The following is a 25135-nucleotide window of genomic DNA, read 5'->3' as shown; positions in this document are numbered from 1 at the left end:
ATTCTAGAATTGAATGTGAAATGTATAAATTGTAAAAGCAAATCCTGATACAGAATAAATATATATTTTAACTATAAATTAGACACCCATATTCTGTGGATAAAGTGCACTAATTGTGTCTTTTAGATTTCATTTGTCATTAGTTTAATCTTTGTAATCCTGGTGACTGTCTAACAACTCCTTGCCATAGAACAAACATTTGGTAACACTTATGACCATGTCTTCCACTGAGGAAGCAGAGGCTGAGGGCTTGACCCGGCCCCAGATAAGCAGCAGAAGATGGATGGATGGATAATTTCTTCATCAGTAAAAACATATACTCACTGTCCGCCAAAGAGTTGCATGCCCAGTAGAGCAAAGACCACGATAAAGAGAAACAGGAGGAACAACAAGCTGATGATTGACTTCATGGAGTTCAGAAGGGATACCACCAAATTCCTCAAAGAGTTCCAATACCTGCGCACAGAAATGTAGAGAAATATTAATGCTTAACCAGCGTTCTGAGCACACAGACAGAATTTTGAGATAGCTTACTTGGTGACTTTGAAGATTCTGAGCAGTCTCAGAGCTCGCAAGACACTGATTCCAAATGAGGCTCCAGGTTTGATGGCTGCCCAGATCACCTCAAAAATACTGCCAATAATCACCTGTGAACACAATCCGAACAACCCAGCAGCACTTCACTTAACATGTCATTATGATTACATTAAGATGATCTTCGCAGTTCTGGCAAAAATCAAGCGTTCTTTCTTTGAAACGGCAATCTTGAATCTTTTGAATGGTCTTGTACTCTGAAAACTAGTGTGTTATGACTGCGCTCCCAGCAGAGCAGGGCAACTCACCCCAAAGTCAAAGCAGTTGAAAGAGGAGTGGAAGTAGTTTTGGGGTCCGAGGCCATACATTTTCATGGACATCTCAGCCAGAAACAGGCCCAGGAATACGAACTCGGCTAGGTCTGTCCAGGGACAACAGAAGATCACACAGATCCATGACGATTAAAAAAGCGTCCCTGTTGGTTTTTACAACTGCACACATAAGGCCCCAGTAACTCAGGTGGATTTGAACCTATGACATTCTGGCTGTACCCAACAGCACTACCAACTGCTGCCCCTCCGTGCTTCTATCTAGAGCTAAAGCAGGACGTCAATGCTTTTATCTGCATCAACCAATAATTAAAAGGTATTACAGTATTAGGTAACATCACAAAACGTATGATTCAAAGACGTTTGTGTGAACCTAAGCTTTGTATGAGTCCATGGGAAGATGAGATCCGCATGTTCCTGATAGTTCTCTGATGCAGTCGGGCCTGGAACCCTCTCTCTGTCTCTGGTAAGACTGGATGAATGAATGTAGCCATGCTCTCGTCCTGTATCTGTTGGCAGTCCTGTTAACAGGGGGGGACAACCGGGCATGTTGTCCCGGGCCTCAGAGCCATGGGGGGCCCATGAGCGACCCTTAATTTACATTATCTAATATTTGCCCATTACTTTTAATGAAATCGAAAGCTACACAACCAAATAACCCTCTCTGGGTTCTTCACAGAAAAAAGTCCATGGAACATTAACTTTCTGGTCATATGGGATCACTAAAATTGGCCCAAACAAAAGAAGAATGCTTTTCTTCAGAGTATTAATATATTCTCCACTATCAATATTATATTTAGGAAACAAAAGATTGAATTAATGACCCCTCTTAAATACACCCCATACCATTACTGATCTCTCATCGGCTACACGTGTAAAAAAAAAAGTCGGTTTTTTATTGTCTGCATGGTGCCAATAGTGTTTGTATCTAAATTAAACTTTTTCTTGTCGCTAAATATTATTTTTGAACAGTTTCTACATATTTTTCAAATTTTCCACCCTAAAGTCAAGTCGATCACTTTTGTGTTTTTCTATTAGTATGCGGTTTCAACAAAGCTGATTAAATCAGAATGACTTAGAAACCTGTTTATTGTTTGAGGGTATGTTTCAAAATTTAAAATTTTGTGTTTAACGTAATCACTAATCTTTGTTGGTCGACCAAAAGATGTTTTAGTTTTGTAATTTTCTTTGTTTGTCATGTATTTGCCAACTACCTGGTGTGAACGGCCTAGTTTGTGACCAATTTCGCGATTTGACAAGTTTTGTTGTTCCAGCTCATCTATCCTACATTTTCTCCTTTCTGACAATGCGATCTTGTGTATATATAACCTCCTTTTTGTATATAAAAATATGTGAAAATATTCTGAATGTAGTGCAACCTTGATTTTTGTTTGGCTGCTCTAAAGGGTGATTTGCCTCCTGAAAATGGGTGGTCCTATGTTTTTATCACGCACTGTATATATGTATATATTTTTTTATATTACTTTTTTTTCCCCTCTGGTATTGTTCGGGGGGGCGGAGCAAATATGGAAGTGGGCCGTAGTTTGGGGACCCCTGCTGTAAATGATCAATATATTGCAATATGGTTTAGTGAGGTCCTCGGATCGGCCCCGCCGGGGTCGGTAACGGCCCTGGAGGAGCGCCGAGAAGACGATCAAACTTGACTATCTAGAGGAAGTAAAAGTCGTAACATCTGTAAATCTCTGTCTCTATAAGACAGAGATTTACATCACCATTATTAAAGAAGTGCTGGAACTCACATAGTGCAAAGGTGAGCCACTCAGGCTGGTCACAGTGTACTATGGCCACACACAATGTGTTGAGGCCAACCAGACACAGCACAGTCCAGTAGAAGCCCTGGGACTTGACCAGGTGGCGAATGGTGAAGCGAATCCTTTTTTCCTTCCTCCTGAAATACAATGAGCTCTCATTCTTGCTCTTCACACTGGCACGGGCATACGGTGATTCTGGGGAGGCAGTGGAAACAATAAGGACAAAATGGCAATAAAGTTACGGAGTCAAGCGCTGTGAGTCAAGACACAAAGACCTGAGGTTCAGTTTACATCAATACAGAAAAAGCTTTTTGACAGCTTCACATTGGTATAAATAAATAAAATTAAGTTAAAACAGGCTTATTCAGGGAAAGATGGTTGCACAGTGGTTGCGCTGTTGCCTCACAGCAAGGAGATCACAGGTTTGAATCCAGCTTGCGGCCTTTCTGTGTGCATGTTCTCCGGCTTCCTCCCACCACCAAAAACATTCAATAAATTGCCCTCGTGTTTGTGTGAATGATCGTCGGTCTGTGCGTGGCCCTGTGATGAACAACCTTCTCCAGGTTGTACCCCACCTCTCGCCCGTTGGCTGCAGGGATAGGCTTCAGCACAACCCGCGACCCAGTAACAGACAAAGCAGTTCGGAAGATGATGATGAATGAAGCTTGTTCACATTTCTAACAATTCAAGCAAGTGTGTTTTGTGTTTTAAGATGTGTAATTTCTGTTCTATTTTTATTAATAATAATTAGATAACATCTGAAACATAAAATTCTGCCAGTCAAGCAGCTGTATTTTGGACGAATTTAATTTAATCCAACTGGTGATGTTAGTTTTTCTATTTTGAAACGGTGTTTGGGAATGACAATGAGTACAGCCATAAACTAGGCTGTTTGGAGACTGTGTATGTCTTCAGCATACAGTCCCTGGTCGGACGTCTGAAGACTTGCAGTGATGTTCAGACATTTGTTCCCAGGTGTCGTCCTTACCAATGGATGAGATGTCAGTGAAGTGGTCCTCGCCTTCTTCTGCATTGATGAGATCATTTTTACTCTTTTTGGTCCTTTTCAGAACTGAAAAAATGAAATGGAAATCAAACTTCGTAGGCTAGATCAGAAGTATTTCATTCAGGTTCATTATTACATTATGCGCTCATAATTCTATTACATTATGAACTTATTAGACATTTTACATTATGAGTTGCTACACGCACCATGTTTATTTTCCATATAAGAGGAACCTAACTTTAAGACACTTTATTTTAGTAGATATTCAACAGCATTCTGTTTTAAGATGACCAGTCCTCTGCCTTGCAGCTGAGATATAGTGGCAGACAATGCTTTGACCCTTGAGAGAACTCAAAAAAAAGTGCTGCAGGTCTCAGACTAGAGTATGTAAGTACATGACTTCAAACTCGGGGTATTTATAACTGATCTAGAACGTTATATTCTGTCTCCACAGTGGAAGCAGAGGACAACAGTCTTTACCGGAGTTGTTGAGTTTCTTTTTATACCACACTCCATCCAGTGACTTCTCCTCTGCATTTTCGTCTTCCTCAGCCAGCATCACCTCCTCTGCCAAAGATAGAAAGATGAATTTTGTATTTCTAATTCCAGCCCTTATTGAAGTTCAGCGTTGGAGCTGAGCTCCCATTTGTAGTCCAGTGTGTGCTCATTTGTTTCTGACCTGCTTTGCAGATCCACTCCAGGTACCCAGTTAGCTCTCTCTCTATTTGCTGATGTCTTCTGAGTTTCAGGAATTCTTGCCTCTTCTCCACACGCTCTCTTTCCTTGGCAAACTCACTGTAACATCCACAAATAAATGAACATAACCGTGTTTACAGGACCTGACACCTCTAAGAGGCATAAAGCAGGCTCAGCACCAGCAGATAAGACAGAGCTGGGGTTTTGTCACATCGTGGACACAACTTCTAATGTAGAATTGTGTTGGTTGTGTTCTTTTACATTTCCAAACTGTCCTGAGCCATTAAGCATTTTCTTCATTTTAATCAGAAGCTCCAGAAATGTTTTGTGCTTAAAGAAACTTTACAGAAGTTTTGTTTATTCTGTTTTCTTTATTTCAGAAACATTTCTGGATTAAAAACAAACATTGAACCTTTAATAATGCATGCGTCATCCCAGTGCTTCATTGGTTGTTGTTAGTAAAGTTAAACTTTCATACATTCATTAGTTAAGTTGCATCATGAGTGACGCATCACGACGCATTATAATCATCATTACTTAGCATTTGTCCATATAACGAGTGTCTTTTTTAATATTTTATTTTTTATTTTTTATTTATTCATTTTATTTTATTTATTTATTAAGTTTGTATTGGTTGTATTATATGGTCTGGTAGACTGCTTAAACTGAATTGTCCCTTGGGATAAATAAAGTTGTCTGAATCTGAATCTGAATTAATAGGTGCATTCACAGACTACTTCGTATGTGTATTATATCGTTGTATAACTGTTCATCAAATATGTGTATTTATGAAGCATTAGAATGCATTTGAATTTACTGTGAATACCCCCATGAGGCAGTATAGATGTGATTCTCAGAATGTTACAGAATGTTCTTTGTGTTTTTACACCATTGCCCACTTTCACAACTGAACAGGAAGAATCAAGCTATTCAAGTGATGCAGGGGTATATTGATCACATCATGCCAGAGTGACATGATGTTTCTTTGTCTATCCACCCACACATCCCAATGGAAGACTTGTATTCCTAGCAGGGTTTCCTATGGATGATATTGCAGCAAGACGGTGAACAGCAACAAGAGAATACTGGTGCTGAAGAAAGATAAGGATATCTGGAAAGCAATATTACAAAAAACAATAAAACGGAAGCCAGATGCTCTTTTCATTGGTGATGACAGCTCGGCTTCTGCTACTTCTGCTGCTTTATGAATGAGGCAGTGTATACCACAATATTACAATGATCACTCAGCGCAACATATACGGTATGGCAAAGGCTCAGGGAATGGTGGGCTTGCAGAACCACATTAATTTATAGTTTAATAAAACCTTATGAATGTTGTAGAAAGGTAAAGGTGCCATAGATTAAGTAATGTTTGAACCCTAAACTGGGAGCATCCACAATTTGCAAATAAAGGAAGCAATTTAATACCTCTGCTCTAAAGATGTTCATTAAGGATATGTCAACTCAAGTAAGAAGAAAGAAAGAGAGGGTTCTTTTTGTCTAAGTACTGTATTGTAGATGTGAATTAAAGAAATCAGTGTGTCTTTTCCCATTCCCTTTAAATGCAGGTGTTTGCATCTGCTGCAATGTTATTTAAACAGATCATTTGCTGCCCACTTACCAGCTAACTGAAAGATAAAACGAGTGATACTGAAGTAAGGAGAAACATGGTCCTGCGTAAAACAGGTTGGGTGATGTATTGCAGTCCACAGAAGTGACTGCTCAGGTGATAAAAACAATCATTTTGACATGCAGTGAACATGATCCTGATGAGTAAATTAATCTAGAATCAATGTGGAGGTCCACAACCCCCAGCCACACCTGGGTTCATCTCAACAAAACACAAGGGACAACGACCCTTCACCTTATGGATGCTAATGACTTCTGGGGATTCATTAGACAGGTTTTAATGACTCCCGGGGAGCATTATCATTCATAAAGCGTGTGCTAATACTCTTGGGGAATCTGATTGACTTGGTGGTTTTTGGTCATTTCTTTGTATTTTTAGCTCCCATGGGAGTATAAGTATCTGGATTCTACCAGTCATTTAGAACTGAAGAAGCCTGTTGGATGAGAGGTGAAATGTCTCTCATCAAATTCTGGTTGATTTTGTATTTTTTTTGCTCTTTGTGATTTACCGTGACTTGGACAACCAAGAACCTACACAGACAACAACGGAAGAGAAATATGGAAAAATACCAAAGCAGATATTTTTATTCATTGCATGGAGAAAATTTTTCCTTTACGTGACCAAACAAGTCAGCCTTGCTCAAACAGTCTCTAAGGCTCAGATGTGTTATTTTACAGTTTGTACTCACCCTGACAGCACGCCTAGCACAAGGTTGAGCATGAAGAAGGAGCCTATAATGATAAGGGGGATGAAGTACAGCCAGTTCCACGTGTTCCCTGAGGCATCATTGGCCTAAACACAAAAATACACAGAGCAAAAGAACTGGTCTGTTAATTGTATTCTGGAGTTGCAGTTCAAGAACAAATCCCACGAAAGACTCAAACCAATGCTGTTTGCTTGTTGTTTGTTATACACATTTTGGCAGTGGTGGGCCGTGCATTTCACACCTAGGCCTTCAGTGATGTATTACTGAGTCCGACTTGAATAAATACCCCTCATTTTTGACACCACGGCTGGAGAAAATAATATACAGAAACACGCTTACGCAGTGCTGGGGGTTGCATCACCTCAATCGCGCACAACACGGGCTATTTTCCATAGCATTTAAAAATCAATAAACCTTCATCAGCAATTAAAACTTATCACTATACGTGGTACTGTCAAACGCACAAATAAAAGGGAATTTCAAATAATTTGTCCAAAAAGATTTAATAAGTCCAACAAGAATAATTAAATTCAGTTTTATTTCTATAGCGCCAGATCACAACAGAAAGTTGTATCAAGGCACTTTACAGGATTAGCAGGGAAAGACCTGCAGGGAAAGACAGAACCCAACTTGACCCACAAGAGCAATCACTTTGGCAACAGAGGCAGGGAAACACTTCCCTTTAACAGGCAGAAACCTTGGACAGAACCTAAGGCTCATGGTGGACAGCCTGCTGTCTGACTGGCTGGGTTGAGATAGAGAGAGAGAGAGACAGAGCAGGAGCAGGAGGAGACAAAAACAAAATGTATAAAGCTATAAATGCTAATGCTAGCGATATGGGCGTCCTTGTTGAGGGCCACAGGTTCAGGTTCTGCAGCACCACGGACAGAAGGACCTGCAGACAGAGACAGAAAGAGGGACAAACAGAGGGAGAGAGAGCACAAGACTACGGGGAAGAGAGAGAGATTACTGACATATTTCTAACATGAATAATCAGATAGAGAGTGAGGAGCTCAGTCATAGCAGGTTATGCCACCACGGCTCAAAAAAGGTTGAAAATCACTGGTCTAGAGATAACATCCAGACCTCTGAAGACCCATACTCAGAAAAGTGCTGATGGGAGTGGACCGCTTGTTCGGATTTGTTTTCTCAGTCCGCTGTGAGGCTTCAGAGAAAAACGACAGGCTTCACTGCAATAATGGATATTATTCTCATTTTATCCAGTCTCTGCTGTCAAATTAGCAGATCCCTTTGGAAGCACAAGGAAATAAAATGGCTATCGGCGCTGGTGGGCGGAGACGTGCGCCTGTTTGTGTGGTTTGCTGGTGAAGCAGTAATGAGAGAGGCAGCTGTCACAATCTGAGGCTCATGTTCTCCATTGTGACTGCCAGAGGGCTTTCTGCTGTATTAATGTTGACTGAAGTCTCACTCACATTACTACTCTGGCAGGTTGATTTGATTGCCCGTGTATGTACTTATTTACTGAAATCCATTGTGAAGCCTTCCTATTATTCAGAGCCATCAAGCTTCTCATTTTGCACCCATTGATTTGTTCATTGTCTTCTCACGAACATGAATAGACTTATTACTATGCTGAGATGGACAACTTGTTGCCTACATGATTGCACCTTAATTAGAGGGTAAAATGGTTCTGTACAGTTTGTAAAGCAACATTCTGGATCTCTAGCTGGTCGAAGAAAATGTTTTGTGTTTCCAGTTAGAAAGAAAGCAGGTGATATCTTCGGGTAGGGCTAAATCCACTATCATTTTTTATCTTCTATTTTATTATTATTATTAACTTCAGCACTGGACAGATCCATAGGTGGTCGGCTACATATGGCGCTCAGGATCAGCACTGGACAGCTCCATAGGTAGTCGGCTATACTTATATGGAGCTGTCCAGTGCTGATCCTGAAAGTGACATATTTTCCGCGGCATTGACTCGTGGAACGTGTTTTATCTTACCCACTTCGATTCAAAGTGATTATAATAATCCATAATCCAGGATTTTTCCTCGATCATCACCAAAATGTTATAATCTGTCCGTAAATTAGTTAGCTAACAGACAGACAAACAGACACACAAACAACGCCAGTGATTTACAGAACCCTCGCCTCGATGGGGGAAATAAATTTACTCTTGCAGGCATTGACAATAATAGTTATACTTGGCAACCTAATATTCAGGAAACTATCATTAATACTGGTTTGCATCTAATTATTCTACCCAAAACCAATTCACAGTTTGTTTAATTCAGTTCTGGTGTTGTTAGTTTAGACATATTTTAATAAACATATGGCTACAACAGGATGTCCAAGTTGTGATTTCTGATAACGTACTGTTCAACCGGTTGCCTTTAATTTGGGGAAAAGGAAGCTTGAAAGATTTTCTTTGAAGATCTGTGTTTCACACTCTTATTTTTTATAAAGGTGACCTGTATTCTTGTTTTATGTTGGTTTCACGGAGCTCTAACAATGGTCTTAAACTCACTTTTCCCATCTTTCTACATTATTATGGTGATTTTGGGTCCTTCGTAGTTTCCGTAGGTCTGTAATCACCTCCAGAAAGGCGTCTGGAAGAAATCCCTCTCGGCTTGACGTCAAGCAGGGGGAACATGCACAAGATGTGAGTGGACATGCGTGCGTCCGTTTTTCTCTCTCTCTCTCCCTCTCCCTCACCCCCTCCTTCCTTCCTTCTCAACCCGGCCGGTCAGACAGATGGCCATCCACTATGAGCCTCTGGTTCTGTCCAAGGTTTCTGCCCGTTAAAGGGAAGTGTTTCCTTGCCTCCGTTGCCAAAGTGCTTGCTCTTGTGGGTCAAGTTGGGTTCCGCTACTCCTGTAAAGTGCCTTGAGATAACTTTCTGTTGTGATATAAATACAATTGAATTGAATTGAATGAAGATAGAAGCCCCCACCCTACATGACTGTGTCAAATTCCATAAACATTGGTCAATAATAAACTGAGATATTGAGCAACACATTTTGAAGCTCCAGGAAGTCTTCAGGATCATTACCAAAATTGTATCATATGTTCCTGGTAACAATTCCAACATTTTCTGAAGATTTCATCACAATCTGTCCTGAACCTTTTTGGGTTATCTTGCTAACGGACGGACAGACAAACAAACACCGGCGATCACATAACCCCCGCCTTGGCGGAGGTAATAATCTACTTTAATTTGCAATATAGATGGACTTCAGCAGTCGTTGAATCCTGTCATCCATGCTCTGATGTCCAATACTTGTAAGCAGTTAAAATGAGGAAACAATTATCTGACATCTAAGAAGTATCAAAGCAACATCCCCCATCTACCACGCCTTTCCTTGCACTCAGCAACCAGACTGCTATTGATTGCTTTCTATCTCCCCCCCCCACCCTCCCTGTGTTTTTGTTTTTTTGTCAGCCCTACCAGGAGAAATGCACACTGCTAAACATACATTCTCTTCCCATGACTGCTGTTGAACATTTCAACATATTTCATAATTGTTTCCCTGGCATGATATAACCCTTATTTTATGCAAATGGGGGTGAGCTGTAATATGTTTCTTGCCAGCAGTCATATTGGCTTGCTGTGGTCCTAATGTGAGTTGTGACAATGTCAGTCATCCTACAGGCTCTTATGCTTGCCTGCTAATCATCCCCTTGAGACAGGGGAGGAGGGGAAGGAGCAGTGAGGAGGAAAAGCACAGTGCCTCAGCAACAATGCATAAAAGGATCCGCCCTGTGTTCCCCCTACAACTCATTTACAAAATGTACAGTTAACACCATACATATTGAAGTACATAAATTGCCCGCAAATTCATGTCAATGGCTGCACTGTGGCCAGGATGATGACAAGCAATGTATAAAAACAATTGTGCTGTCAAGCCATTAAAATAATGGAGTTATTAATTAATATGATTTGTAATTAATTCATCGAATTAATCTTTTGGCTTGTCTGTCTTATTACGGTTAGAATGAGTCCTCGTTTGTTTTTGAACAATGTTACATTTTTGAATTATTGATCCAGGAATTACAAATCTGTCAATATCTTTCCAACTTTAACTAGAAAGACAATCAGAGATTGCAGACCCTCGCCTCCAATAGACTATTCGATCTTGTGAGACAGTAAACAGGGCTTCCGGATCAGAGGAGCCAAACCTGCTCTAGCTTGCTGCTCCGGAACATACTACAAGACACCTTCTGGACTCTTTTTCCCCCATCATGCCATTCGTGTCCCTCCCTCTTAAAGTGGCAGTTTACAGCAGAGGCACAATTCCAGATGTAAAAATAATTCTAGAATCTGGATCCAGATCCGGATCAACGGCATTCTCGGGGAGGACCGAGCCATGGACAGAACCTTGCTTGTGTAAAATTTTCAAGTCGATTGGGTTCCTAGTTTTTGAGTTATGCGCTCGGACAGACAAGCAAAGAGACAAACATACAAACAAACTGACCCATTTGCAATACCCTCGCCTCCCCTTCGGTGAGGGTAACGAACTAGTTAAGTTCTGTCTTAGTCTTCCACGATGAAAGAGTGAATAAACTCTTTATCTGTAGAACAGTATAGAATATAGTTACCAGCACACATTTACCAGGGCGTTAATTATCTCATTATTGAGGATTGCTGACACTAGATTTCGAGCTGACTCACTCTTAGTGACCCACGTCTATCAGCACCAAGATTTATCGGGATAATGACCTGAAACGCAAGATGGCAGCAGCGCCGTAATGACGTCAGATTACATTCCATATATATCAGCGTTCATTCCATATATATCAAGATTCATTCAATATTCTCAAATTTCATATATTATGGCATGCCGTTCAGGAAATTATACATATATATATATATACGGAAGTTTGATCCGTATTCTCAAACTTCACTTTTTATACATATATATGTATAAAAAGTGAAGTTTGAGAATACGGATCGAATGCCAATATATATATTCCGAACACTGATATATATATTTCAAATGCTGATATATATACATATATGGAAAGCTGATATATATTCCAAACGCTGAGATATATATATATACACTTATTGAATGATCGCTGACATTATCACGGCGCTGATGCAATCTTGTGACATTAATAGACGAGGGTCATTCTGAGCGAGTCAGCTCGAAATCTAGTGTCGGCAACAAATCTAGTGTAGCCTAACAAATTTGCTGCGAGAGTTTGAGTGGAGGTTTCAGGTTTTCACTGAACTGAACAATGAATTAACCTTTTTTCGCTCGCCATTTACAGTGAAGCCTTGAAAAATGGCATCTGACATTCAACTCCAGCTAATTGACTTGCAGTGTGATACCGCTATGAAGGATAAATTTTGCATCCGTGGGATTGGACACGTTTTATAAATATCTCGTGCCAGGGTACCCCAAATGAACAGCCATGGCTGCAAAGGTTTTGTCCATGTTTGGGACTACTGTACTTATCTTTGTGAATAGGTGTTCTCCGTAATGAACAATAATAAAACAAAGTAGCGCACATGGTTAACATACGAACAATTGAATGACATTGTTCATGAGAAAAGACAGATGTTGATCATGGTTCTAGAATCACAATTATGCAGCTTTATTATCAAGACAATAGCTCGACTTTACCAGTTTACACAAAAACAATATCGATGACGTTAGCTACATGGTCTGCCCAGCATTAGTAAGTCGGGGTCCAGTGTCTTCTTCATGTGGAGAGAATGAGCTATTCTTGTTGGCATCACACATGTAGCATAATGAATGTACCTCACAGATGTACAGTATAAGGTGCCCACACTATTATGGAAACCCAGAATTTAAGACTTGATTCTGCAGCAACACTAAAATATTTGAAAATGTAAAAAAATATGAGTTGTGGGGAGCAAGCACAAGCCAGATCAATCAGATACCTCAATCCTCTAAACAACAATTTGTGGACTCACATTGTATAGGATATCCACCCATCCCTCCATGGTGATGCACTGGAAAACAGTCAGAACAGCAAACAGGATGTTGTCAAAGTTGGTGATGCCAAAGCTGGGTCCAATCCAGTACTCCTTACAGGCAGTGCCATTGCTGCAGGTCCTTGCTGGAGGCTCCAGGCCACAGGGGAAGTCTGCTGCCTGCTCACCTACAAACACAGACCCACATTCACACACAGAGATAAGGTGCAGGTCAGCAATAGTGATCTCACACAAATGATACAATAAATGATGTACAGTATTACTGCAATATAAAATGTGGTTATAAGTTTTACCTTCAAGAAAGACGGTAGCGCTAACAGGGGTGTGCAGTGCCATAATTGATAATTGTACCTTACATGTATACCTACATAAACTTAGACATAATATTTAACCTTCGGAAGACTGTCGACATATGATGTTTGCTCATGTCTCTGAACACTCGTATGCCAAAGCACTTGCATGTCGAGCTATTACTGGATTTGAATTCAAGTGTCTGACCCCCAACAGAATCCCTTCTGATGTGTGATGCACTTCAAAAGCTAAACATAATTCTCCACAATGCATGGTTCAAAGATCGAGTGTAGTTCACCGACTCATGTCACACTTTAGATAATATTCCAATGTTTTCAGGGGGTCTTCCCCCGTGTTTATGTGATTTCATGTACAATTTATTAAATTGGAACAAATTAAACTCAAAAAGTTTACTTATTTCCAATAACTACGTAGGTTAGGAATACTAACAAAAACTTGTCTTACAAACCCTCCTTTGCGCCTGAGCCAGCTGAACTGTCAGAGGGAGGACAATGAATAAAAGGATCAGTGTTACACCATACATGATCATGATGTAATCTCCACATCTTTAGACATGATGAGATGTCGATTTTTATCAACAGATGCCACTTAAAGTCCAACATGTTAATTCCTGGCTTTCGGATCGGCCACCTATGCCCCTCCCGAAGTAGAAGGGACGCTTCCTTCTTATGCACAATGCATCGGAGTTGGGACCAAAATATGTTCTTGAAAGTTCCAAGTCGAGTCTCAAGTAACTAAATCCTAAAATTAAGGTGATGTATTTCTGTATTTTCCGGACTATAGGTCGCTCCACAGGAAAAGTAGCATTCGTCAACTAATGCCTCATAAAGAAGAAAAAAAACTTTTTAAAATCGCACTTATTTTGGAAATGTATGCAGCTAAGTGCAGCACACACAAGAACCGAAACCAACACACCGGTCACCCAGTCAGCCTGCCATGCAAGCTATGTGCAGCACACACACAGTTTATGTACACGCTATACGTGCCGCACACACAACAAGCTGGATAAGTGTACGGTATGTTAACAAAAGGCATTAACATAATTCAGCTACACAATGGGATAAAGAACACACCTGGAAGGCTGAATAAGCATAATTAGCATAACAAGCTCCCGAGTCCAACAAGCAAGTTACCAGTAAGCAAGCTTACCAAACTCGCAATCTCATTCTGAATGCATTGAATTCTTCACCCTCAGTGTCACTTCTGAACAATTCCGCCAACTCCGGAGAAAGATGAAGCACCGTCTCCTCTTCGGTGTGGCTGCCTCAGACTCACCATCAGTTACAGCTCCACAGATCACCTCTTAACACCCAGTTACCCTACACAAAATGCCCCATTACCCCTTCCATGGTCTGGTTTCATGATAACATTGTATAACGAGTAAATATCAGGGGTGCAAAAATATATCCCCTGTATCGAACGGCGCACCTCCCACATTCATTCAGTCAGCTGCTGAGACAGAAGCTACAAGTGATGGCGAATGCTTTATCTGAAATAAAAGACCATCCACCATCCTTCAGATCCGGCGTTTGGGGATACTTTCGTTTTCGTGTCAAGTATGACACAATACATTTACGGCAACATCACCCCGGTGTGAAAACAAGTGGAACCTGCGGTGGCCCTGAAGGCTCTTCTTCCGGTCTTCGACGAGAGCAGACGTTTTTCCTCTCTCTGCTCCACTCTGTCCCTGCATTCTTTGTCTCGTCTGCCTGCCTTCCAGGACCCGCTGGCACTCCTCCCTGGAGAGGCTGGTTCTCCCCAGCTGCATTGGCTCGTCACCAATGCCGGAAGAAGGGGTGGCAGCAGCCGGCTCCGGGGGAATAAAGGTACTCGAACCAGTCCTCCTGAATGGCAATGGTCCCATGGAACCACAAACTCCCCGGGTCTCAGCACGCTCACGGTGTCTCTCTCTGAGGCGATCATCGAGACAGATAGCAAGTGCTGCCCGACTAGGAGACCCTGACTAGAAAGGGCATGACGCATCCGTTCATTCTCTGCGGGGTCCATATCAATTGGTTGGATTATTTCTGTTACGGACCAACATGAGCGGACCCCAGAAAATAGAGAATGGAGACGGTAGCAACAGTTGAATCCTCTTTTACTGATGAACTCAACACACGAAAAACAACCCGGAGCTGCACACAGGATGAGGGTCAGCTGGAGCCCAACGTAATCCACAGAACAGAAAGAAATACACAGCCGAGAGAAAAACTAAAAACCAAGCTCTACTAACAAGTGGCGACTGGGTGGTGCCGCAAAGAAAACGGGAACATAAGATCCAGCCACACGTGAACAATCTGATCACGATAAACTAAACACAACCTGGCGAACAGACTGGCTGCGGTCGACACGGGCGAGACGAGAACAGAGACGGGAAGTGGCACGGAGACGGACAGCATAACCAGGCGAAATCCAAACAATAGTCCGACGGGGGACAGCGGGCGGAGCCGAGATTACGAGGGCTGGTGGTGATTTGCCTCAATCCGTCTCAGGTGCGTCCGGGGTGACCGCAGCCAATCCGCACGCCGCAGGTCCTGCATCGATAAGCAGAACAGGTGTGCGTGATAAGGCAATTAAACAGGCACAGCAACATGACCCTCACACATAGCATGGGACTACAGAGCGTTTGTGTTGACCTGTGCATCCTGCTGCGCATTTTCTTGTCCTTGCCAGTGACTGTAGCTGGAGGAGAGCGTGCCTTCAGTAAAATGAACATAATTAAAAACTCCCTGCAGTCCACCATGTCACAGGGCAGGCTTAACAGCTTAGCCATGTTGAGCATTGAGCGGGAGCTCGCTCAAAGAATCAATTTCAGTGACATTAAGCGGTAAGCCACAAATCGAATCCGACTTGTGGCCTTTCTGTGAGGAGTTTGCATGTTCTCCCCGTGTCTGCGTGGGTTAGGCGTGAGTGTGTGTGTGGCTGATTGTCTGTCTCTCAAAGCAGTTGGAAAATGAATGAATGAATCAGGAAAGCAAGACGCATGGCTTGAACATTTTTGATTTTGTGGAATGTTGTACTTCCTGATTGTGAATTGTTAATTTGATGACTTTAATGAAAAGAGAAGGCTGAAATATGATAATATGATCATTAGAATAGGAGGGCATTATTATTATTGTTGTTGCAGTCTTTATGAATAGTCAACTGTTTGTATCGGTAAACATTTGTGTTAATTTTATTGAAACTGGTTGCAATGTTCTTATATACTTCAGTTTTTGTAACCGAAAACTCTGAGAGCACGGGGGAGGGATCAAGATACATTTTATGAGGTGTAGCATAAATGCCTCAATGTCCCTTCCCTACAAATGAGACACAATCATAGGATAGAAGCAGCAGGCTGTTGGCAGCACAAAAACAATGTGTTTATCCTTGGTTTGCCTATTACTCACCTGTATCTATCCTGAAGCAGGTGCGATGGAACTTGCCCATGTAAAAATCAAGACCGATGATGGCGAACATGAGGATGGCAAAGAAGAGCAACAGGCCGATCTGCAGCAGAGGTACCATGGCTTTCATTATAGACTTCAATACCACCTGAAGACCTGATGTAGACAGGAGAAACTTGCTTTACAACACAGGAGACATTTCTATCATTACACCGTTCTTACTGTTGTTGTTCTGTAAAAGAGAGTGTGTGAAAGAACAGTCAGCAAAACGAAAGAAAGAGAAGGGCATCAGCTTCAGCTGTTTGCTGACGTAATAACAGGAAATGTGATGACAGAATCGAATAAGCTGATTTTTCTCTTCATTTGATTTATTCAGACTGATATTATGTTCATGTTGATGACTTGAATGGAGTTAGCCTCTTTTTTTTTCTTCTCATAATAAATCCATGTCTCGAGAGCTAGTCTCTGTGTATGGGTTGTCGAGCCCCCGTCATCGATTGCCACCCAATCCACATTGCACCCGTCATCTGTGGTTCCCGCTACGGTTTAAGATCATGTCACACTGGAAGCATCAATTCAACATATTATTTTACTGGTACTAGAAAACCAGCCTTACTGTTGATGCTCATCAAATTGTTCATTCATACTGTGAAAGTATTGTTGTCATTTTTGTATTCATGAATTGCTGAAGCAATGTTTCCTAAAAATACATACCATAGCTGATCATGCTACCTAGTTTTAGAGTTAATCTAGAAGCAGTAGTTGTTTGCCTAAATCTGCAATACACACAATTAATCAATTATACAAGTATAAATAAATTACTCAGCCTCCAGTGCTAATTCCAGACTACACGACTACACTCTAACTCATGATTTATTCAAATGTGTGTTAACTTACTTGGAATGCCAGAGACCAGTTTGAGTGGTCGGAGTACTCTCACCGCCCTCAGTGTTCTAAGGTCAAAATCTGTCCCCACAGTGGCAAAGATCCTGCATACACAACAAAATAATAGACTTCAGATTACAGGTGGCTGTTTGTCCAAATCAGATCTACTGGAAAAAATATTATCAAAGGTGCTCCAAGTAGAATTTATGAAATAAGTTGAAGGTCAGTTGACTGCAAAACCCACGCATCTTTCAGATATATGGCACCGTGGCTTTTCTACACTTCAGTTTTAACGGTGCATCTTTTTTGTGAGGACAAAGAGCGGCTCAGCATGTTTGGCATAGTCTTGCAGAAAGTGGCGGTAGTAACCCATTAGGCCAAGAAACTGTTGCACGTGCTTTACAGTGGACGGCACCTTGAAATCTGTCACAGCGTTCACTTTGTCAGGGTTTGGGCGTATGCCAGACAAGGTGACTCGGTAGCCGAGGGAGGTCGTGTCCTCAGCCTTTTTCTTTACACCCTGTATAAAAATGCCTACATCAGCGCCTCACCAATCACCACATACTACAAGTATTCAGATGACACTGCCATAGGACTGCTCAGTGACAATAACTCAATTTCTGCCTATCAACTTTCCATCTCTCACTTCACTCAGTGGTTCACCGACAACTTTCTGGAGCTGAATGTGGACAAAAGAAAGGAGATGGTCATCTACAACTCAAGCAATCACCCATCTGGACTGGTCCCCACCTCCATCCACATCCACACAGTAGAAAAGGTCAGCCATTTCAAATACGTCGGACTCACTATCGACAATAAACTGTCTTTTGATCAATACCCCACTGACCGATACAAAACGCCCCAGCAGAGATCCATAAGCTTTGTGTACTCTGTCACCTTGTGTTATTACTGCACACACCAGCATAATTCAACCCATCCTACTGTATTGCCCCCCCCCCCCCCCCCCCCGCTTTCACAACATGTTCTCTATTACCAACAGGAAAAAGTTATCTAGATATCATCTATCTATCTAGTAGTGTCAAAATCTCATCATCCACACCAGAAGAGTTCATGTGAAACAGTGTTGCAATTTTTGATGCAAGGAATCATCCTCAGCATCTTCTTCAAAATGGTACATGGCTTCACTGCGCCATGTAAATGTACTTCTTGATAGCTTTGAAGATAATATTTCTGGTTTATTATTAAAGTATTGGAACAAAGAGTCTGCTGCTTCAATGAATACTGCTTTTACAATGTCTCCATCTTGGAAGGATTTCTTCTTCATAAAAGGTCACATATTATACCCTTTTCTCACAAGTTAATGCAGTTCCAAAACACTTTGGCGGTTCAATACATTTCTGTATTCTGTATACATTTCTGTATCAAACCACTTCACTTTTACTACAAATAATTTTATATGCAGTAAATAAACTCACTTACTCATGACTAATGCCTAATTGATATTGGTTTCTACACAGTACATCCTGCAGGAAATGGACATCATCAGTGATTTGTTGGCCTGTGTGTGCTTGCATGTTTAAGTGTGCCCAGCTGCATGGGTGTGTGCATGCATGCACTTTAGAGGAATTATCCAGTATCCAGCAGCTCAACCCGGCACTGATAAGATGTTCAGACCGCTGCTGTGACGGTCTCTGTCTCCCCCCGGCCCTTCATATGCCCAACTCCAACTCAAATGGACCAGTGTGGGTTGCTCACATCCAGACACACTGGATCCTGTCAATAAACATCAGCTGATGCATACATGCACACACACTCACTCACACCGCACACACACAAATGTCTGCTGTCGTGTGACACACACCTCAGAGAGTTAGTCATCAACTTGACCTGTTGATCAATCCATAGTTTACTGTTAAAATCATATGAAAATGCAGGTTGATTTTATTTATTTGTTTAGAAATGGATTTGTGGAAGTAGTTTTTCATTCTAATAAAATGAATGGACACTACACTTTGCTGAAAAACAAGAAAAGAAGCACTGATATGACTTATAGCGCATGTACACACACACACACTATATTATGTCTCTGCTGTACTCCTGCAGACCAGACTCCTTCTGTTGGATGCGTTATTACATTTTCCAGCGACTGCTCCACCTCCAACAGAAACTAGTGTGAGTGACTCCCTGTGACTTGGGCAGGGGGTGATAAATGAGGAGTTTGGGAATCGGTGAAGGCTCTGACAGATGCTCCAGCACACGGGCGGAGCCCATCTCCGTACTATTCTGTGACACAGGCCGGGCCATGCCCTATTAGTCCAACAATCGAGTGCTCTGGGAGCTTCTGCAGTTTAACAACATCCTCTGTCGCTACCTCCGCCCTTCCCCCTCAACACTCCTTTGCTCTCTCCCCCTATGCACCATACTGGCGTCACGCTCCCTCGATAAATCTGCACTACCGAGAGATCCCCTGTTTACTCTACACACAGTCTGAGATAACAGAATAAAAAACAGCTCATATATTCTCTATTCTTGAGGGCATTTTTCCAGCATAAACCAACAACTACTAAATGGTACTGTTGTGTAGGACCTGTCCACTAAGACACACCAGTCCTAAATCATGCAGCCACTTCAGTTTTAGGCAGACATGAGATGAAACTGCACAGCTGACTGACCCCATTAAGAACTAGAAAACGACAATCAGAGATTGCAGACCCTCGCCTCCAATAGACTATTCGATCTTGTGAGACAGTAAACAGGGCTTCCGGATCAGAGGGGCCAAACCTGCTCTAGCTTGCTGCTCCGGAACGTCCTGGACTCTTTTTCCCATCATGCCATTCGTGTCCCTCCCTCTTAAAGTGGCAGTTTACAGCACAGGCACAATTCCAGATGTAAAAATAATTCTAGAATCTGGATCCAGATCCGGATCAACGCCATTCTCGGGGAGGACCGAGCCACGGACAGAACCTTGCTTGTGTAAAAATTTCAAGTTGATTGGGTTACTAGTTTTTGAGTTATGCGCTCGGACAGACAAACAAGCAAACAAACAGACAGACAGACAAACAGACAAACGCACCCAATTGCAATACCCTCGCCTCCTCTTCGGCGAGGGTAACAATGGTTACGGAATAATAGCCATTCAAACTTCACTTTGATCAGGTTGAAATGTTTGCATACTGTCATTCTTCTTTTGGACTGAACATACAGTCAGCGGAGTGTGTGGTTCAGCTTCCAACTGTCAAGAGTGACTAATGAAGGCTTTTAGAGGCATCAGTGAGATTTCACTTAGCAGTGGTCATCTGACACGAGCTCCAGTTCAGCCAGTAGAAACCAGCTCAGACCATCGCCACTAAAAACCCAGTGTTTTCAGTGGCGATGTTGTTAGGTCTTGTTCCTATTTGAAGTTTCTAAATGTGTGGCGACAGCACAGAAATATTTGGTTTGGTGTATGTTGTGACTTATTTGCAATTGTTGGTGAACACAGATTACATGATTTTATTTTGAAGAACAGGAAGTGTCTTATCACTTAAAGCAAATTTCAAAGAGTTCTTTCACCTTCGCAATATTTCAAAAATGAGACACCTATTAACCCAAAAAGATACAGAAAAAGTTGTCCATGCTTTTGTAGCTCTATTAAACGTCTTCAGCTGATCCAGAACGCAGCAGCTCGTGTTCTGACAGGAACCAGACTGAGAACACATTTCTCCTGTTCTGGCGTCTCTGCATTGGCTTCCTGTTAGATCACAAATTGAATGTAAAATCCTTCTACTCACTTTTAAAGCCCTCAACAGCCAGCCCCCTCCTGACCTTAGAGAGCAGATTATCCCATATTGCCCAACGAGAACCCTGCGGTCCCAAAATGCTGGCCTGATGTTGGTCCGTGAGACAGACACCATGCTCAAGAGTAGACTAAAAACTTTCCTTTTTAACAAAGCTTATAGTTAATCAATACAATAATCAATATGCTCTCATAGGCCAGCACTGGTGGCATAACCTCCTATGACATGCTGAGCTCCTCCCTCTCTATCTGATTATTCATGTTATAAATATATGTCAGTAATCTCTCTCTCTTCCCTGTAGTGTTGTGCTCTCTCCCTCTGTTTGTCCCTCTTTCTGTCTCTGTCTGCAGGTCCTTCTGTCCGTGGTGCTGCAGAACCTGGACCTGTGGCCCTCAACACTGACGCCCATATCGCTAGCATTAGCATTTATAGTTTTATACATTTTGTTTTGGTCTGCTCCTGCTCTGTCTCTCTATCACTTTATACACTCTCCTCTTACCTGTCATTCTCTCTCTCTCTCTCTCTCTCTCTCTCTCTCTTGAATTGTTTGGCTTGCCATCTTTGATCACGTTCAGGTTGCCTATGTGTTCTTTCAGTTCAAATAAAACCGGAAATGTAAACTTCAGTAAGGACGTCCATGCCACCGTCATAATTGAGGAAGCTTTCACTGCGTAACTGTGTATTTGTGGCGTTAACATCTGATAAGAGCTGTTTATTCAGGTAGGAAGAATATAACTCGTATCTATCGACCGTTCAAAATACAACACACACAGCAGAGCTCCCCCCCCCCCCCCCCCTCATTAGCTGCTGCTGTCCATCAGCTCCTGTCAGTTAGCAGCTGTATACGCCATTAGGCCAGTGCTACTCACCCTGTTAGGACCACCACAAAGTCCATTACATTCCAGCCATTACGCAGGTAGGAGCCTTTGTGAAAGGCAAAGCCCAGGGCGATTATCTTGATGCCAGCCTCAAAACAAAATATTCCAATAAAGTAGGGCTCTGTGTCGTCCTGTTATGAGAAAGTAGAACAGAGAAAGGATTCATGAAATGGTGCGGCCTGTCAGATTCTCTAACAGCTAACGAAAACTCACTGAGGACGCTGCCTCCGGTGTTTGTGGGGGCAGTAAATCCAAATTACAGAAAATACAGCTGATTATAACAATACATGAAACGTTAAAAACAAAAATAATGAAAAGATTTTGAGACTTTCTTTTCGAGATCTGGATTCTGTGTGACTTGGTGCATTTTGAATGAATCCTAAGGCTTTGAGCTGAGCTGGCTTTGAAGGAATGGTCTAATTGTTCACGTTGTTGTGTCTCTTCTGTAATTCTCTAATAAAATCCTCACCAGCTGAAGCTCCAGGACAACCTGGAGTGGATTTCAGTTACCAGTACGATGAAAGTTAGCAGAAACAATTCAATAGCCATTTCATCAGCCAACATCCCCCATCCCCGAATATCACAGTTTATCTATAGTAAACGTAATCAGTATCAGGATGACTGAATGACAGATACCCTGTGATTAATAACTAATCTAATGGAGCTAATGAATGTAACCCTTGTGCTTCGTGTGGCCTTCCAGTGAAACAACATGCCTCCTTCACTCTTACTAACAAATAACATCTGAATTATTTTCTTGTGATTTGTTTTTATTTTCTTGTGATTTTTCTCCTGTAAATTGACAACTTGCCTTTATCTTCCCAACAATATCCCCACACCTCTGACCAAAACCTGGTAATCCTAACACTGATTAAGACTACCGTCTGAACAGGTGAGGACACTTGGGTTTTGGACATCACTCTGACAACATATTTGAACTGTTGTTTTTCCCCGCCAGTTCTGAGAATTGTTATACATAACCTTCAATGAGGAGAGGAATATTCAGAGGTGCTCACTGACTAATGGATTTGCTGCAGCCAAACACAGACTGCTTCCTGACTCAACTTGAGGCAGTCTAATAACGGTGCAGGGCAAAGTGCTGTTAACCTGCTAGCTGACTCAACAACACATGATCCCGATATGGACCGGTAAACTCCGTGGATTGCCTATTAGACATCAACTTTAGCTCGTCTCAGGGAGCGGATCAATGGAGTCGTTGGCAGCACAGCTCTGTGCCTCAGGGAGTAACTTTAATTCTTAAATAGCCATCTTCCTGCTACCAGCAGCTCTTTGATTGGACAGAAGGGTTGTCAGCACTGGCCTCTGTAATGGGAAGATTTAACATTAGAGTGGGGGAGGCATGTGGAGACAGGGATAACTGGGCTAATGGTACGCTGGGAGGAGTGAGAGTCTGCCTGCAGGGTCCTGCTTAGCCCGCAGTACTCAAACTGACACCAGGATAAGAATATGAGGAGGGAAAACTAGACCAAACTGCTAAAGACTGGACCAACATATTTCCTCAAGCTGATTCCCAAACCGGAGACATTTCCAGAATTCTGCAAGTGACACACCAAACATGTATCTGAGCCGAATCTCACAGTGTGATGACAACAAGCAGAGCGGTGGCTGCAGTGTGGCACACAGAGCTGCACAGCAGGGAACAGCGGCGGGGTGGGGGTACTTACCAAGCGCTCTGACATCGGGGTTTTGTCTGAGGCTGGTAGGTGTTGCTCCAAGGCCAGCACGATGCAGTTTGCTATAATGGTGGCCAGGATCATGTACTCAAATGGAGTGAATGTGTTAAGGAATTCACGAGGAAGACAATAAACACAAAGCACATAGTAAAAACAAACAAGATTGAAAATGTCATCGAGGAATCATGACTGGGAAGGTCATTTCAACACTTTGTTGCGTGGTGTGTCCGTCGTACATCAAAGCAGCTGCAGCTAAAATGGCACTCCCTGAAACGCGTATGGCAGAAATATTCGTCAATGTGACGTCACATTGCTAGAACGTGCACAAGATGTGTGCGCACGTGCACGCTCATTCATTGTGTGCTCGCAATGAATTTAGTTTCGTCTTCAGAGGCTTTTCTGACAGCCAGCAGGTTATGTAAAACAGACACTGGAACAAAGTTGCCCTTAATATACGAGGCCTTGTAGCCACGACGTTTCCTCACAAATATGCACCAGCGAGAAGTGATGTTGTTGGAGACTGAGTTAGCTGAAATTCTACAGGTGGCCTCCTCCTTGTGTCATTCAGTGCGGTCTAAATCAATGAGAGATGCACCCGCTGCTAATTCACAGTGCGCCCTGCTGGGTTGTGTTGCTGTCACACCCATGAACAGCAGCGGCGCCTCGTCTTCACAGGCCAGCCCGCTGCCCGCTGGGAGTTCAGCACCCTGGACAGCACCGCCTGCTGCCCGCTGGGAGTTCAGCACCCTGGACAGCACCGCCCCGCTGCTGGCGGGGGGTTCAGCACCCTGGACAGCACCGCCCGCAGCGTGCAGACAGCAGCAGAACCCCGCAAAAAGGCTCGGCTCCGTCCTGTTCTGTTCGGTACCCAAACCCAATTATCGTTCTAATACATTCAGCATTAGATTAGACGGCGTGACGTCCGCTCTGACGGAGGATTCACTTTCTGCGCGCAGCAGGAAGGGAGTGGAAAATAAAATACGTGAATCAAGACGAGAAACTGTTGACAAAAATAAATAAATAAGATGAACACGAGCGAACGCGACTCCCGTGGGTCTGGAAAATACGGAGGAAAGAGGAATGACGCCGGACTACGCTGGAAACGTGTCTCTGTAACCGTTTATGAGTGGACCGAACATTTATTCTCCAGTAACCGGACTCGCCCTTCCCTCTCCGGCTGCGGAGACAACGGGAGGGCCGCTGGAAGTTACATTTAAACAAACGCTCCTTTGTGGAAGACATGAACGCAGAATCAAATGTCCAGCCTTTTCGTGACGTTAAAGATCGCGATTTCACCCCGGATTCGGGTCCGTTCCGGGCGGCAAGCCGCGAACCTTCAACAGACGGGCGGGTCGGATTGCGCTGCAAGGATATGGCCATTCGGTGATCTTTTTGGCATATTTCCGGATGACGTTGTCCTCGCTGAAGATGAACAGAGAGCGGTTAACAGTAAGAAAGTTCTGCTTGACGGGAATCGGGTTGTAAATAGCCATGGTCCTGGCCCTCTGGGCCATCGTCTGCTTGTACACCCTCTGCCCCGCCGGAGGCCCCGGCGGCCGGCTGGCCCCTCTGGCCGCGCCCGTGGGGCCGCCGCCCCCGCCGTAGCGACCGGACAGTTTGTCTTCGAAGCGAGCCATGCTGG

The 25135-nt window shown here is 42.8% G+C and overlaps 1 protein-coding gene across 1 annotated transcript in view; it reads right to left on the bottom strand.

Moving 5' to 3' along the window:
* Positions 1 to 25130, bottom strand: part of LOC137918163 (voltage-dependent N-type calcium channel subunit alpha-1B-like) — a 57445-nt gene extending 32315 nt beyond the window's left edge. The window contains exons 1-14 of the mRNA XM_068760915.1: positions 24868 to 25130; positions 23485 to 23590; positions 21791 to 21930; positions 17197 to 17288; positions 16303 to 16455; positions 12581 to 12768; positions 6656 to 6759; positions 4321 to 4436; positions 4113 to 4208; positions 3624 to 3707; positions 2624 to 2830; positions 843 to 955; positions 535 to 647; positions 325 to 456 (exon numbers count right to left, since the gene is read on the bottom strand). Of these exons, the coding sequence (XP_068617016.1) occupies positions 325 to 456; positions 535 to 647; positions 843 to 955; positions 2624 to 2830; positions 3624 to 3707; positions 4113 to 4208; positions 4321 to 4436; positions 6656 to 6759; positions 12581 to 12768; positions 16303 to 16455; positions 17197 to 17288; positions 21791 to 21930; positions 23485 to 23590; positions 24868 to 25130 (1907 nt within the window). The remainder of the gene's footprint in view (positions 1 to 324; positions 457 to 534; positions 648 to 842; positions 956 to 2623; positions 2831 to 3623; positions 3708 to 4112; positions 4209 to 4320; positions 4437 to 6655; positions 6760 to 12580; positions 12769 to 16302; positions 16456 to 17196; positions 17289 to 21790; positions 21931 to 23484; positions 23591 to 24867) is intronic.
* Positions 25131 to 25135: the final 5 nt, after the last annotated feature.

This window comes from Brachionichthys hirsutus, chromosome 4 (assembly GCF_040956055.1).
Source record: "Brachionichthys hirsutus isolate HB-005 chromosome 4, CSIRO-AGI_Bhir_v1, whole genome shotgun sequence".
NCBI lineage: Eukaryota > Metazoa > Chordata > Actinopteri > Lophiiformes > Brachionichthyidae > Brachionichthys > Brachionichthys hirsutus.
Note: the sequence above shows the minus strand (reverse complement) of the source record. Positions and strands in the feature narration are given on the sequence as shown.